This window comes from Apodemus sylvaticus, chromosome 14 (genome assembly GCF_947179515.1).
Source record: "Apodemus sylvaticus chromosome 14, mApoSyl1.1, whole genome shotgun sequence".
Classification (NCBI taxonomy): Eukaryota; Metazoa; Chordata; class Mammalia; order Rodentia; family Muridae; genus Apodemus; species Apodemus sylvaticus.
In genome coordinates, this window is record NC_067485.1 from 71,080,879 (window position 1) to 71,096,602 (window position 15,724).

Consider the following 15,724-nt stretch of genomic DNA (forward strand, 5'->3'; position numbering starts at 1 on the left):
CTGCTCGGCTGGGTGGCCGGTGAGGGTCAGTGACCTGCCTGTCTCTGCACCCTAGAGCCCCGCCCCCTCCCCCTGCCTTTTCACATAGGGATCCAAACCCAGGTCGTCATGCTTGCTGGGCAGACATTTTAGGAACTGAACTCCCTCCCTGAGCCATTTTCTCTATCTACTCTTCTGTTGACAGCAACTGAGGTGACAGGATAACTTGGCTGTTGTGAATGGCGTCACAGGGAACAGACGTGTCTATCTCGTTCTTACTGTGACGCCTTCGGGAGTACACACAAGAGTCCACCTAAGTCTCCTGATTTCTGATCCAGAACACTTCTCATTTCCAGTCACTAGAGCTGTGACCCTTTCTTGAGGTGACATGGCTTTCTATACCACAGGGTGAAAGGTCATGAGGTGGCCAGCTCCGCTGTGCACACAGCCTGGTGGGCAGCCCTGGGGCAGAGCAAGTGAGGACTGAAAAGTTATGACAGTGGATTCCAGTGGTTTGGGACAGAAAGTTCTGAGGGGACCTAGAGATCATGGGAAGCAGCTAGGGACCATTTCTTGGACCAGGGCAGCACAGGTGGCACAAATGGAAGCTTAGACATGAGACATGCACACTTCATTCTCATTAGTGGGTTCTGTTACTCTGCCCAGTGACTTCTGATATCTGGCCATCTTCTGCCACGCTGGCTCTGGGAGAACAGCGTGGAGCTTACTCTCTAGGCCTTTTGGCAGAGACAGTGGGTTTATGAAACCCCAATGTGGGAATAAGTGACCTTGGAGGAAGGTGGTACCACTCACTGGTCAGTGACTGGTCCAGGGGCTCCGGAGAAAGTTGGTGCTCAGTAAATGTCTATGGTTGGACGGGATGCTCTTTAAATGGGCACAGGCGGGCTGAAGATGTCAAGGCTGCCACAAGTCTTTCCCATATCTACCAGGTCAGCCCCGTCACCCCCCCAGCGCCGTGCACCCAACAAGCTGCTATGGCGCCCTACAGAGGACCATTCCAGGAACACACTGAAACATTAAAGGAACTGTGTTCTGGTGCTCCACACAGCTCAGAGGCCTGGAAGGGCCGGGTGCAAGTGGTTATTAGGAAGTATTTTTGATATTTGTGTGCATGTATTTGTCCCCTTGACGTGAGAAGAGGGTGTTCTCGTCCAGTCCTCTGCAAGAGCAGCAAGTATAATTTAAAGGCTGAGCCATCTTGCTGGTCCAGTCATAAACAAGTATTGTCATTGTCTTCCTCCATCTCCGCAAACCTAGAGTTTTGCATTTTAAAGCCATTTATAAAGAATTCATTAATATTAATACAGTCCGTTAATTCATGGATATTAATGTAGTCCTGGAGGTGGAACCTAGGCCCTCCCCATCACTGAGCTATATCCTTAGGTCAAGGACGTCATGTTTTACTTCATAATAATCATCCCTGGAAACAATGTATCAGGTGAGGAAATCCTGTAGGTGTCATCAGACATCCCTGTGTCTCAGTGAGCATCACCAGACATCTTGTATTCAGATATCAGTAGCCACCCTTGTCTGACGTTTGGATGCAAATGATCTCTGAGTAGTCCTGTCTCCCTTTGGCCCCACAGGTTTCAGCCATGGTTCCCAGCATCCTACCCCATCTTGAGGACATGCGAAGGATTCATTCAGACATGTCATTTGCCTCTCCCACTCTGACTCAGGCTGGGCATTCCTCGTCGCATCTCCCTGGGCATGGATGTTGGCAAGGACAGTTCAAAACTGCCCCTGCCGGGGCCTCCACCAGCTGCAAGCTCCACTCCTGTGGAACTTTTTCCAGGCGCCAAAAACATCTCCAGGGCTCTGGCCTGGAGCAGCCAGTGGAAACCATAGCCAGGACCCCTCCCACTCTCCCCCCAGTGCCATCCCAGCTTCCTGCCGCCTGTTTCTCTCTCTTGCCTGACTCACAAGTGAGTGAGGACTTACTGGGCAGCAGCTTCAGCAGTACTGGGGACTTCCAAGATACCTCACCTTATTATCTGCCCTGTGGTTTCTGGGGGTGCACTGTAAAGATGTCGTGGAGACAAGCCGTTCTCCTCACCTCTCTCTCGGCTCTGGTGCTCCTGTGTCGTGAGTATGGGAGGGGTCAAGGGGTGGGCCGTGTTAACTACACAGTAAGACTAGGTCTAGGTAAATTCGTTCAGGTGCCGTAGGTAGGAGGGGTGTGTTTGGTAAGGCAACTATTCTTGGTGTGTGTTTGTGTGTGTGCAAAAGATAATGTAACAGAGAAAAACAGCAAAGATAAAATATAGGAAACAACCCAGCTTATATGGTGGGTTCCCATCAAGATTGGATGGCACGGCAAGGGCAGGAGGCCCCACATGAAGTCTGGCAAGCCACTGCACCCAGAGCTATTGAAGCCCTCCCGGGGCCTCTGTGGTGCAGCCTCTCCTTGTACCTTATCCTACAGTGCTGCAGGAGGGGACCAGCGCTTCTGTGGGCAACAGGCAGGCAGCTGGAGAGGAAGTGCCGGAAGGTGAGTCCAGGGGCTACCCCTACATGTGGGATCCTGCTCCTCCACACCCCATGCTGAGTGTGAAGAGTTCCTTTTTGGTTTCAGGTATGAAACAGAAGATTTTCATGCAAGAATCTGATGCCTCGAATTTCCTTAAGAGGCGTGGCAAACGGTCTCCGAAGTCCCGAGATGAAGTTAATGGTAAGGATGCTTGGACGGTCTCCCTCCCACAGTAGAAGACCAAAGCTCTGGGATATTAAGCTCTACGGGCAATAGTACCATATCTGGGGCCCGTGAGACGGCTCAAAGGGTGAAAGTGAGAAGAATTCAATCCTTAGACCTCCCATGGTAGAAGACAACTGGCCGCAACAAGTTGGGTTTTTTTCTTTTTTTTTCTTTTTCTTTTTTTTTTTTTTTCTGGAGACAGGGTTTCTCTGTGTAGCCCTGGCTGTCCTGGAACTCACTCTGTAGACCAGGCTGGCCTCAAACTCAGAAATCCTCCTGCCTCTGCCTCCCAGAGTGCTGGGATTACAGGCGTGCGCCACCATCGCCCAGCTAACAAGTTATTTTCTGACCTCCATGTCCACGCAGTGGTATGAATATGTCCCTAGCAAATGAAATAAATAAAAATATAGAAGTGATATCATATTTCACTGGTTGTGGACCACGGGTTGAACTGCATGTGGCATAAGAGTAATGAACAATATAGAATAAACCCCATCGAGAGCACCAGGATGTATCCAGATTCAGAAAGTGAAATAAACTTAGAACGTCTACTAGGTGTAAAGTGAATGGGACACTTCAGTGTAAGGGTAGCGGCCTGATGCACCCAGGACAACAATGTGTCATCAGGGGACAAGCACAAGGGACCCGAGTGCTGAGAGGAGGTGGTTTGGTGACAGTTCAGCTGCTGAGTGGCCTTAGCCACTCCCTTGCTGTGTTTCCAATTTCCTTATCTATAAACTTGGGGGAAAGCTGGTGACAATGTGTCAAGGGAGGGAGCTGGTATATATATATATATATATATATATATATATATATATATATATATATATATGTGTGTGTGTGTGTGTGTGTGTGTGTGTGTGTGTGTGTGTATTGTTTGTTTTGTTTTGTTTTTCTTCAGTTTATTTTCTGTAAATCTCAGACTCTCCAGGCCTCTGAATACCCCAGTTGGTTATTGATCTTCCAGCCGAGGAGGCACTTGATTCTCTCAAGCCTCTGAGCTCAGGACATCCTGGCTGAGTGTGTGGTTGGATTCTTTCCTTGTGCCTGGGGGTGAATGAACTCTTTGTCTCTCTTACCACACTCAGCAAGGAGGTGACTTGTTCAATCAAACAGCAGGATTATTTTCAAATGATGGGGAAGAACAGATGGAAATACTTGGCAGATCATTCTTTTTTGAAACGTGGAGAAGTCTAACTACAGTAGGAAAATCACCAGACTGCACACTGAAAGTCTGCGCTAGAGGTGCGGTCCTTGATTACAATCAGAGAAGCAAAGTCTGGCAGACTCTGGGGGAGGCAGCTATCTTCTGTCCTGTAAAACTGACTCGAGTAATGGGGTAGTCGATTAAGCCTGAGGTCTTTAATCTTACATAGAAGCTCAGGCAGGCAGTAGATGGGTATCCAAGTGAATACTAGGACTTTACATATGCACTCAGCAGTTACTAGGTCAAGTTCTGTGGACAGGTAGAGAAGCATGACCTTGGGATTAACTTGGATTTAGAAATGCTTTAGAGTAAGAATTGGATGGGTGTATATTTGTGTGTGTGTGGGGGGGGCAGAAGACAACTTCAGGTGTTGTTTCTAAGTTGTTGCCTACTTTTCCTTTAGAGGCAGGGTCTCTCAGTGGCCTGGAACTTGCCAGAAGTCTAGTTTGCTCACAGCAAATCCCTGGGACCTGTTTCCTCTATCCCAGCTCTGGGATTACAAGTGTAGGATACCATGCCCAGTTACGTTTTAAAACATGTATAGAATGTGTTTGTTGGCAACCTAGTATAAAACACCCTTTTGGAGGAGAATGAAATTGTTTTTGGGTCAGATGTCCAACTTTTGGATGGTTTCTATTACAAAGATGCTTCTTCGGGAACTGGTAGTCACTTGTGAAGTCCTTCCTAAAAGCCGAACCTTCTCGAGGCAGCTCTGGGATACCTAGAGCTGCCTCGGAGCCTCAGGTGAGTCAGAAGGGAGGCACTGCCCTGCATGGTGCTCTGGCAAGACAGCTGTGTGACCTCCATTAGGCCACCACACCTGTTGTGATCCTAAAAAGAGAAAGAGGTTAGAGAACATGTTCTTCCTCAGTGTGGGGGAAGAGGGTGGCTCAGCGGGCCCTTGCTGAGGCATCCCTTCCCTGTGAGGGTCCAGATAAATGCCAGTATAGAATAGAGTTTATTCAGGGCATGGGGAGGGGAGTTAAGGGGGTAGGAGAGGCGGAGAGAGGCAGAGAGAGGGAGAGAGTAGAGAAGCAGTGACCGGCCATGACCATGTGGAGAGAGTGGGTAGGGGAAGAGAGCCCAAGGGGGCAAGAGAGAAGCTGAGAGTGTGAGAATAAGAGATGTAAAAGAGAGAGAGAGAGAGAGAGAGAGAGAGAGAGAGAGAGAGAGAGGAGGAGGGGCTGAGCAGCCCTTTTTATAGTAGGCCAGGCCCACCTGGCTGTCCCCAGGGAACTCTGGGGTGGAGCTTAGAATCCTAACAATATCTCTCTGGGTTTGAATCACCTCCTGAGAAATCTGAAGGGTGGGGAGCTAGACTAGACTAGACTATCATTTCTGTCAGGAAAAAGATTTCTGCTATTGTAAATAAAGGCAGAACTTTGTAAAGAAACATAGGACGTCTCTCAGAAATCTGGCCTAAGGCAAACTCACAGATAACCTGGTTTTTATGAGTTAACTAGTATTCACATATTTACTTATGAATATCAGCTTCTTGCTACCAGGAGGGATTTGAGATTTTCTTTTCTACTTTCTTAGTTCTTTTTCCTTCTTTCCTCCCTCAAACGAACAAAACAAACAAACAAAAAACCCATTTGTTGATTTACTCTGTGGGGTGTGTGCACATGTGCTTACACATGTGTGTGTGTGTGTGTGTAGGTCAGAGGACCATTTGTGGAAGCAATAAGTTATTTACCACCAAGCCTGACAACCTGTGTTTGAACCCCAGAATCCACATGTGGGAGGAATCAGCATCTACAAATGGTCTCTCTCTTCGCTCTCCTTCCCCATCCCCCCAGTGCTAGGTATGGACTTCTAGGCCTCGTGCATGCCAGGCAAGCCAGACGCTGTGCTGTGGGGTGAGATGGGTACCATGGCTTGCCTCAGCCTTCCTGTGTCTCCCTCTCCTTTTGCATACCAGTGTTGCCAAGCAACGGGCACTGTAGTCTCTAGTGATGATGTCGGGGAACACTTGCCTTGACAGTGCAAGGCGATCTGAGGGACCCACTCTGTGTCCCACAGGCCTTCACTGTGTTTTCTGGTTGAAGGGCATGCTCTAAGCACCTTTAAGGAGCTTTAAATATCACCTCCCAGAACATCGCGGCTCTCAGTCTTTTTTCCTAGATACCATCATGGAAGTAAAAACTTATTTGACCGTTTAGCGCTATTTTGCAGTGTTGGGAATTAAACCTAGGGTCTTGCATATTCTGGGCAAGTGCTCTACCATGGAGTCACACCCCCAAGCCTGCTGATACTGATTTCATACTCTTCTTAACTGCAAGGCAAGGCTGTCCCTCTTAAGGAGTCACCACCGCCCAGCTTAAGACATTTAATCTTAAGAGTTCATTTCCCATCATGTGAGTTCAAGTCATGCGAGTTCAAGTTTCTAAGCAGTCTGGTACTTAGATCACATCACTGGCTTTGTGACCAGAGCCAAAGCACTTAACCCTTTGGGCCTCCATCTTCTCATCTGCAAAATGGGCTCACTGGATAGAATGGTCTCCCAGGCCCTTCATGTTTTAAAGTCAAGGCAGGCACAAACTATCTGGGCAAAACCCTTGTCCACCCTCTTCACCAGGTCCAGTTTCTCAGGTATAGCGTGGTGTCCCTCACACATGCGCCTCCTCCTCTTTCTCAAGAGCAACTCTGTCTTCACAGCGGAAAACAGACAGAGGCTGCGGGATGACGAGCTGCGGAGGGAGTACTACGAGGAGCAAAGGAATGAGTTCGAGAACTTCGTGGAGGAACAGAGAGATGGTAAGCTAAGCGCTCTCCGGCCGCAGCCTTGTGGGAGGAGAGCACAGAGGAAATTCCAGGCCTGCCCCCGTGTCTCCCCATGCTGATTGGAGGAAGGAGGTATGGATGGGGAATCCATTTTCATCTCCTATCCATGGTAGATGTGAAGAGAACGAGCCACAGAAATGACTATGCAGACTTTAAAAGTTGTGGAACAGGGTAAAGGACATAGGGGTTGGGGACACGCTCGGCGGGGGGTGGGGGTGGGGGTGGGACGGTGGAGACCAGGGAGTTATTGGTCTGTATGGAAGTATACATATTGACCGTATGGAAGGATAATTCCCCCATCTCTTTTTTGGAATCACTGTGGATCTAAGGGCCCCAAATGTGACTTAGCTCCTGCAGAGTTGACAGGTGAATATCAAAGTCACGATCATGAGTTCCTTAGACATTAATGTGCCAATTCCAGGTGCTACTTAATCCCGGAAAATGAGGACCACTTACCTAGTCATTATAATCTGTGTCCCCTTCCTGTTTGCATTTCTTAAAAAAGATTTATTCCATTTATATGAGTACACTGTAGCTGTCTTCAGACACCAGAAGAGGGCATCAGATCCCATTACAGATAGCTGTAAGTGGTTGTTGGGAATTGAACTCAGGACCTCTGGAAGAGCAGCCAGTGCTCCTAACCACTGAGCCATCTCTCCAGGTCTTGCTCTTATCCACAGAGGTAGGGCTTCTCAATCAAACCCAGAGTCAGTCAATTAAGAGGCAGGGCTTCTCAATCAAACCCAGAGTCGGTCAATATGGCCAGCCTTGGCTTGCTTTGACACCCCTGTCTCCTCCACCTTCGGAGGCTCAGAGTACCATGTCCGCCCAGCATTTTATAGATTGTGGAGCTCACACTTGTCTTTGGCAAGCTCATTATATGCTACACCATCTTGCCAGCCCATAACAACACTTTTATACAGAGAGCTGATGTTACAAAAGCACCGCTCCTTTTACCTGCCCTGCACTTGACTTCTAATATCTCTATTCTATCATGGCCTCTCAGTCACCCAATAGCAATGTGGATTCCTGAAAGGCTTTTGTGCATGGTTGTCTGTGTCTCTTCTCATCTGTCACCTTTTAAACTAATGCCTCGCTCCTGTCAATACAGCAGAAAAGTGACAGACAGCTTAGGGTTTCTGATGAGGCAAGAGGCACATTTCATTCCTCCTAGCTGCCCTCAGGACACAAACCAGGCCTCTGCAGAGGTGTGGGTGGAGGCAGTTCAGAGCGGTTCTGTCTGAACCAAGGCTGGCTAGAGGTCTCAAGTGTCACCCATAATAAACATGCATAGGGACACCTGATGGAAAGAGAGGGAGAGAAAGAGGGAGAAGACGTGGAAGAAAGGGTTGATGGGGAAGAATGAGGGTGTGACTATTTCTCTCTTGTTTCTGATTTCAAGCCTGATGTACACCCACAAGTGTCTTGGAAGCTCGGGCACACCAGCTTCATTCAGGTCCTGACAGAACTTGGTATTAGTTCTGACTCCTGGGCTCTGATGGGTGTGGAGGGTTTTCCTCTAAGGGCACAGGGCACAGGCTCTGGGGACTGAGGGCCGAAGGCTGTTCCCATTGCCTGGCAGAGGTCACCTAGCTAAAGGCTGCAAGCAGGTGTTGGGCTCCCATCCAGGGAAGTCAGGAGTCAGACTTTCTTGGGAACACAGTGTAAAGAGCTCAGCCTGTCACCTCTGTTGTTGGAGACTTGTTGACCTTGGCAGGCTGCTGAGGGGAACAGCTGAGGGGAGCTGTCTTGTTTTTAAAACCTGAGGATTTGGAATCTAGATTTCCTTCGGTGTGATTTTTACTCACACTGTTCCTAATAACACTCGACTCGGTGCCATCTCCAATGTTTCAGACAGGCCTGGCGGTGCTGCCTCATAATCCCAGGACTTATTTACTTCAGTGGACTGAAGCAGGGAGAATCTCAGTTTTGAAGCCAGCCTGGGCCACATAGTGAAACTGTGTAAAAAAACAAAACAAAACAAAATGAAAACAACAACAACAAAACAACAACCAAAAAGCCCCAATGACAAGCAAAATGTATCAGTTTCAAATTTCAGCCTATGGGTGGAAAAAACTGACAAGTTTGCTCTTTCATGATGAGTTGGGATGTGGGGTTACCACCTAGCAGATACTAAGACCATGGTCCTTGAGCTCCACCCACGCAGAGAAGCGCATCAGGGTAGAAGCTGTTGGGGATTGTCACCATAGCACTGTTGGCACTGAACATTTGTACCGAAACTGTCTAATGCTTGCCACATTCCTCTGAAGACAGGCCTCACCATCCCCACTTTACAGACTGAAAGACTGAGGCTTTAAAAGGAAACACGGTCCCCACATTGATGTGCTAGCAGATGGCCTAGGATGGCTGCTCACTGTTGGCCAGCAAGGTGTGGCTTGCATTTCCACGTGACTCTCGTGCTGTTCCCTGTTCCTTTGCTGCCTGGTCATCTGCTTAAGACTCTTTCCCCCATTGCTGGTAAGGAGGCCGGCGGCTGAGCTTTAGCTTCAGTTCTGCTGGCAACCACCTCTGACCTTTACCCTCTGACCTGCTCCAAAACAGAAACCTTTGTACAGATGCTCATCAGCCCCTCCCAGCTCCAATCTTGGACTTCTCCAGGGCGGTGCACAGGCACACTTCCGCTCACTGTCCCTTCAGTGGGTGCTGGGGGCTGATCAACAACTGCTGCTGGGTTGGGTGTCTTCTAATCAGGACAATGGCCTTTTATCTTCCCCCCTTCAGAGCAGGAAGAGAGAACCAGGGAGGCAGTGGAGCAGTGGCGTCAGTGGCATTACGATGGCCTGTATCCTTCCTACCTTTACAACCGCCAAAACATCTGACCTCATCCTGAAGCAACTGGGGAACAGAAGCATGCCACATGCCTCCCACCTCTCCCCAGAGGGACCCACAAGGTGAAGCCCTCTCGCTACCCTGGCCAACAGCTCCAGGAAACACTGCCTTTGTTCCGATGCCTGGCTTTCGCTTCTTTCTGAATGTTTGCTTTGTTGTGCTTTTGAGTGAACAACCATCTGTGGTTCTTCCCAGCATCAAATCTACACCCTGCCCCCTTGCTTAGCCACCGGAAACCGGAATTAAAATGCCCATCTGATAGGACACTTGAAGGATCGAAGTGTAAAGATTTTAAGCTTGCTTATAACCTATTAATAAAGTGCTGAATCCACCTTGTGTTATCATTGCCACAAAACTCCAAGGAAGCTGCTGTGTGTCTGAGTGTCATGCTAAGCACACGCTCTACCTCTGAGCTACACCCCAGCCCTAACTTGCAGTACAAAAACACTGTGGACAGGCAGATTGGAGGGACCACCCTCTCCCAAGCACCTGGTGCTCTGTCTTCAAAACAGAGCCTTTTGTTTTGGGGGAATCAAGCTTGGAATACAAGTGGCGTCACAGCAAAAGCCAAACCCGCCTCCAGGTCCCATGGCTACTTTTGTAGATCCACAGGTACATAGCCGTCTCTTTCCCTATTTCTCCTCCCCTGTGGTCATGGTACAGGATGCTCCAATTTCCACAGCAGGCAGTTTCTCTGTGGGGTAACAGGTATTTAGAAAATTTTCTGTGCTTTCAAGTTTTTCTTCCTTTAAGTGTTTTATACTGAAACCACTGGTGCTTTTGGGGTGCTTTTGGGCTGTGCTGCCCTCCCATTCCTTCTTCAGTAAGGTGGTGACCTGTGGGCCCTAACTTCTACACTTCCAACCCGGAGACATCATTGATTTGAAAACATTTACAGGGAAAGTCTTGAGGAAAGACGGCCTTGAGATATATTACTATTACTGGTGCCATCTCACTGTCACCCATGACCTCGCAGGTCACCAGTGCACCCTCACCTGTTCAACTTGCATATTCCTCCCCTGTTGCTTCTGGGTGAGGCCCAACAGAAAGGCCGTTCCGAAACCCAGTTGCCATAATCTGGTCTATCAGCAAGAACGCACTGTTAAAGCCTGGTGTCTGATTGCAAATTTTGTGCTACTGGAAGGGGGTATTCTGGGACAAATGCCTCAAGAGGGCTGTGCACCTTAATGTCTTTCCTCTCTTGTTGATGACCATGAAATGAGCACCATACATATATTCCTTCTACAATGAAAGGCCTCATGCAAAGCCACAGGGCCTATCAATCACAGATTGAAACCTCCAGACCAAGAAGGACTGGAACTCTATTCTCTCTATGAAGTGCTCTTCCACAAGTATTTGTCACAGGTACGGAGAGCTAACAGCTGCCCTCTAGACCTGCCGTGCAGCTGGAAGCTGGCATATGGACTGGCAGAACTCTAAGCTAAAAGCCTGACAAGGTACCTCCCTGTTCTGTAGCTACTTTTATTACTCTATTACCTGAGGGTGCTGGGGTAACATAGGAGACATGACATCTCAATGCTTGGAAGATAAAAATCTCAGCACAGTCAGTCCCTGAGCCAAAGTGGAGAAGGCAAGGAGGTCTGAGCAGAGCAAATGTCAGAGATGTCCTTCTCTGAGCAACCGGGTAAGAGACTCAGATCCTGCACAGAGATGTCCTTCTCTGAGCAACCGGGTAAGAGACTCAGATCCTGCACGGATCCCGCCTGTAAGAACACAGCAAGCCTTTTTTTTTTTTTTTTTTACTTTTAATTCCTAAAGTTGTTCTCTTAGGGCTGGCTCCTCTACATTCCTTCTCCACAGCTGTATTAGAATCCCAGACAGACCCAACTTCATTCTCACCTTCCGGGCCGCCGAGCATGATGGGAGGCAGACCTTTTGACTGGAGCTGACACGTAGGCAGAGATACAAGCTTAGCTTGCTGTGCTCTAAGGGAGGTTGGATTGTGGTTACATAACCTTTCTGCTTGGCCAGGAACTAGAAGACAGCACAGGCCTTGAGAACTTTCCCCTCTGATGGGTAATTTAGGAGACAAGGTGCTTTCCAAATGGACTACAGTTGTCTCTTTGTATCTCAGGAAGACTGGGCCCCAGACCTACCAATAGTTGAAGATGCTCGTTGATGTGTTTATAAAAAGATAAATGTTCTATGTTCTATGAAGGTGTGGGGGAAGGGAGTGCCTCTGCGGGCCCATGCCGAGGCATCCCTTCCTCCTGAGGGACCAGCCATACAACGGTGGTATCGTATAGAAGAGAGTTTGTTCAGGGCATGGGGAGGGGAGTCAAGAGGGTAGGAGAGGCAGAGAAAGGCAGAGAGAGAGAGAGAGAGAGAGAGAGAGAGAGAGAGAGAGAGAAGTTGAGTAGATGAGTAGAAGCCAGCCATGGAGAGATTGGGGACGGGGAAGGAAATGGGGAGGGGGGAAGCAAGAGCAAGAGAGCAGGGGGCAAGCAGCCCCCCTTTTACAGTGAGTCAGGTACACCTGGCTGTTGCTAGGTAACTGTGGGGCGGAGCTTAGACAGAAGGCCAACACTTGTCTTTTACATAACCAAGCCATGTATGCAGCAGCATTTGCATATAACCCCCCATCTCCTTGCATGATCCAGTTCATCTCTAGATTACTTAATCGGAATACAATGTACGTAGTATATATTACTCTCAAATGACTGAGAACAATTACAAACATGTCTGTAGTTAGTGCAGATGCCATCTGTCTCAGATGTTTTTAATCTGGGGTTTGTTGAGCTGGTAAACGCAAAATCCACACATCCCTCTATTACACGCCCAGCTGGGCAACAGAAGGCAACAAACACAGCTCTCTCTACTTTCCAGGGAGGCAAGGGTCCTAATCTGGGTGATCCTGTCACGTGGCCGGCTCACTTTCATTCACACCGGCTGATTGGCATCTCCTCCCACAGGCTAGTGCACAGGTAGAGGGTCACAGCTGGCTGCATTCTGAGATGCATCCCACACATTCCCCCCATCCCCCATTGTGTCTGAGGGAAGGAATGCTCACACCGAGTAGATTTCTAAGGGAAGCAAGGTTTGGGAGAACAGCCAGTTTAAAAGTGAAGGAAACAAACCCTGAACAAAACTGCCCTTGCCTCTTCAACTGCTGCACTTGGCATTCTGGCTCTAGATAAAGAGTTCTGGCCTTGAGGGCCTGGGTAGGAATCCTTTCACCTCATTCACCCCTGTCCTTAACAAGGGGGGCATTATTCTTAAGTTTTTCCAAGTTCAGCCTAGGATTGCTTCACGAAAGGCCGAGCACTGTTATTCATAGTGGGAACTATGCCAGAGGTAACAAAACCAGGAATCTGAGTGACCAAACTTCATATGCCTATGAAACAGCAACAGGGCCATCTGTACTTGAGGCTGGCCTTGCCAAGGGCAGCTTCAGGGCTCGCTGTGTCTCTTCCATTCCTTCTCATCACTACGCACTCATTCTGAGGAGGTGGAGAACAAATGTGTCAAAAATTCCTTAGTAATTTCTATTCATTCATCTCACATGTTTTATTTACAAATACAGGGAGGTGGGGCTCACCTGGGAGTCAGACTGGCAAAGCACTTGCTCACCAAGTTCAGGGTCCCGGGCTCAGTTCCCAGCACCACCCAAAACAAACCGAGGCAGTGACTAAGGAAGCTGTATGCTCTGGGCTGATTCTGTTTACTCTGACTTTCTGAGAAGAGGCTGGTGATTTTCCTAAGCCCCACAGTGAATTAATTGTGTTTTCTGTAAACCTCTCCTGCGCTTCCCCATCTGGTTGGGTTACTTAATTTCTAATTGCTTTTCAAACAACAGTGTTCTAATGCTTTCCTAAGATTGTCATAATTTAGGTTGGTGAAATGGTCAAACTGCCGGTGCTAAGCCTGATGACATAGGAGAGTTCAGTCCCCAAGACTGACATGGTAGAAACAGAACCAACTACTTCCAAGTTGTCCTCTGACCTCAGGCACATTAGCTATATCTATTTATTCTGTAACTGGTATATATATATATATATATATATATATACACATACACATATACATACACAAATATATGTATATACAAATATATGTATGTATGTATATATATTTAATGAACTCACTCATTCAAAATAAAATATATGGCTAGTGCAGACCATCTCTAGACCAGTAGTTCTCAACCTCTGGGTTGTGACCCCACTGCAGGAGAAGGTTGGATGGCTCACAGGGGTTGCATATCAGATACCCCGCATATCAGTATTTACATTATGATCCATAACAGTGGCAGAATTACAATTATAAAGTAGTAACAAAAATGTTATTGTTGGGGGGTCACCACATGAGACTGTGAATGAGTCTCAGCATTCGGAAGCTTGAGGATCCCTGCTTAGACTATACACAGCCACCTTCAGAGTCCCTTATGGTTCAAGCAAGCCTTTGTATTCAGAATATAGAAAGAAAATTTGACAAGTCCACCTAATGATACCAAGCTTCGGCTGGTCGATAGCACGTGACAAGATGTTCAGTACTGGTGATGAGCACTGAAACCACAGTGAGGTGTCACCATACGCTGACCTGAACTGCTGAACTTAAGGACAGATGGGCTGGGGAGATGGCTGGACAGTCAAGACACTTGCTGCTCTTCTAGGTGACTGTGGTCCCCAGCACCCACATAGGGCGGCTCTCCATAGCCTGTGACTCCAGCTCCTGGGCATCTGATGCCCTCTTTTGGCTTCTGTAGCTACTTGCATACACACACACACACACACACACACACATACACACTCACATATAAATTTAAAATGTAAAAGATTGACAGTATCAGGTGTTGGTGAAAGCCTTGGAGCAAATGGGAAATGGAATTCCCGTACATTTACTAGACGGTGTGTCAGAGGGTACAACCACTTTAGAGTAAGGTTGGCAGCTTCCTATAAAGCTAACACACATCTATTTATGATACAACCTAGATATTCCATTTATAGAAATTTTTTTGTTTGTTTTTTTTTTTAGAAATTTTTTATAATCTAAAAGATCCAAAGATGTAGGCACAGAAATACTTCTGAATGGATGTTCATAGCAGCTTTAGTCAAAGCCTCAAAGCTCAATGCCCTTTAATCGGTGATTAAATAAACCAATGGCAAGCACATTCATTCGTAGCATGCTTAGTAATAACATGGGAACATGCGGCCACAGGGAAGGACCTCACAATGCCATGCAAGGGAAAGATGCCGGACATTGGAGTGCATCCTATGTGATACCATTTATCCTGAACTCTAGGAAAGACAAGTAGAAAGTGATAGGAAATGGATTATTTTCTACATTGGTCCTAATGGGGGCAGGGTCTAGGTTGGGCTTTTACAGGAAACTGGCTTTAGGCTAATGTCCTGTTGACTGCACTTTTAATTTTTAAATTTTGTTTGTGTTTTTCTACAAATTGCTTCTAACTTTAACCAACTGACCTTTCATCCCTCCTTTGAAATATTGGCAAATGTAGAATTTCCCTGTTTGAACTCTCCACATTTCTGGACTTAGGACATCCAAGCCCTGCCGCAGGGTAGACTCTGACTTTCATGGCAGAGCACACGTTGATGGGTATTCGTGACACTCGTAGACAAACGACTTGTGCTCCTGCTTTTAAAAAAGATTTTATTTTTATTTTGTGTGTAGGAGTGTTGTGCCTGCATGTAAGTGCATTTTATAGGCCAGAAAGTGTGTGTGTGCACGCGCAAACTGCACCCAACTCTCCTGTCAGAGTTCCTAACTGCTGAGCCATAGCCCTGCCGCCCATGCCCCTGATTCTAATCAATAAACACCTTCGGACATTATTTAACCAGCCCGTTTACTTTGCTAAACCCCAGCCACCCCGAGGCATCTGGTGTTTTAGCTTCTGTTGGGGACAATTTACCAGACATTCAGAAGTTCCCTATTTTCTTTTTTTTTAGCCATGGTTTTTCTGTATAGCCCTGGCTGTCCTTGAACTCACTCTGTAGATAAGGCTGGCCTCAAACTCATACATCCACCTGCCTCTGCCTCCCAAGTGCTGGGATTAAAGGCATGCACCCCCACTGCCCCGCTATAAGTTTCCTATTTTCTATTCTACAAGATTGTTATCTAAAAGAGTTCATCTTTCTTGCTTGGAAACAGGATTTTGTTTTTTAAAATGTTACTTTTTTTCTAAATAGAAAAAAAAAAGGCATGAAAAAAAC

General features: G+C 47.4%; 1 protein-coding gene across 1 annotated transcript; it reads left to right on the forward strand.

Annotated features, from left to right (window-relative positions):
- The first annotated feature begins 1,900 nt into the window (after positions 1 to 1,900).
- On the forward strand, positions 1,901 to 9,867 carry Ucma (upper zone of growth plate and cartilage matrix associated). Its single transcript, XM_052156829.1, has 5 exons — positions 1,901 to 2,085; positions 2,426 to 2,491; positions 2,576 to 2,671; positions 6,561 to 6,659; positions 9,429 to 9,867. Exons 1-5 carry the CDS (start codon positions 2,028 to 2,030, stop codon positions 9,524 to 9,526), a joined length of 417 nt encoding a protein of 138 aa, XP_052012789.1. The 5' UTR covers positions 1,901 to 2,027; the 3' UTR covers positions 9,527 to 9,867.
- The last annotated feature ends 5,857 nt before the right edge of the window (positions 9,868 to 15,724 follow it).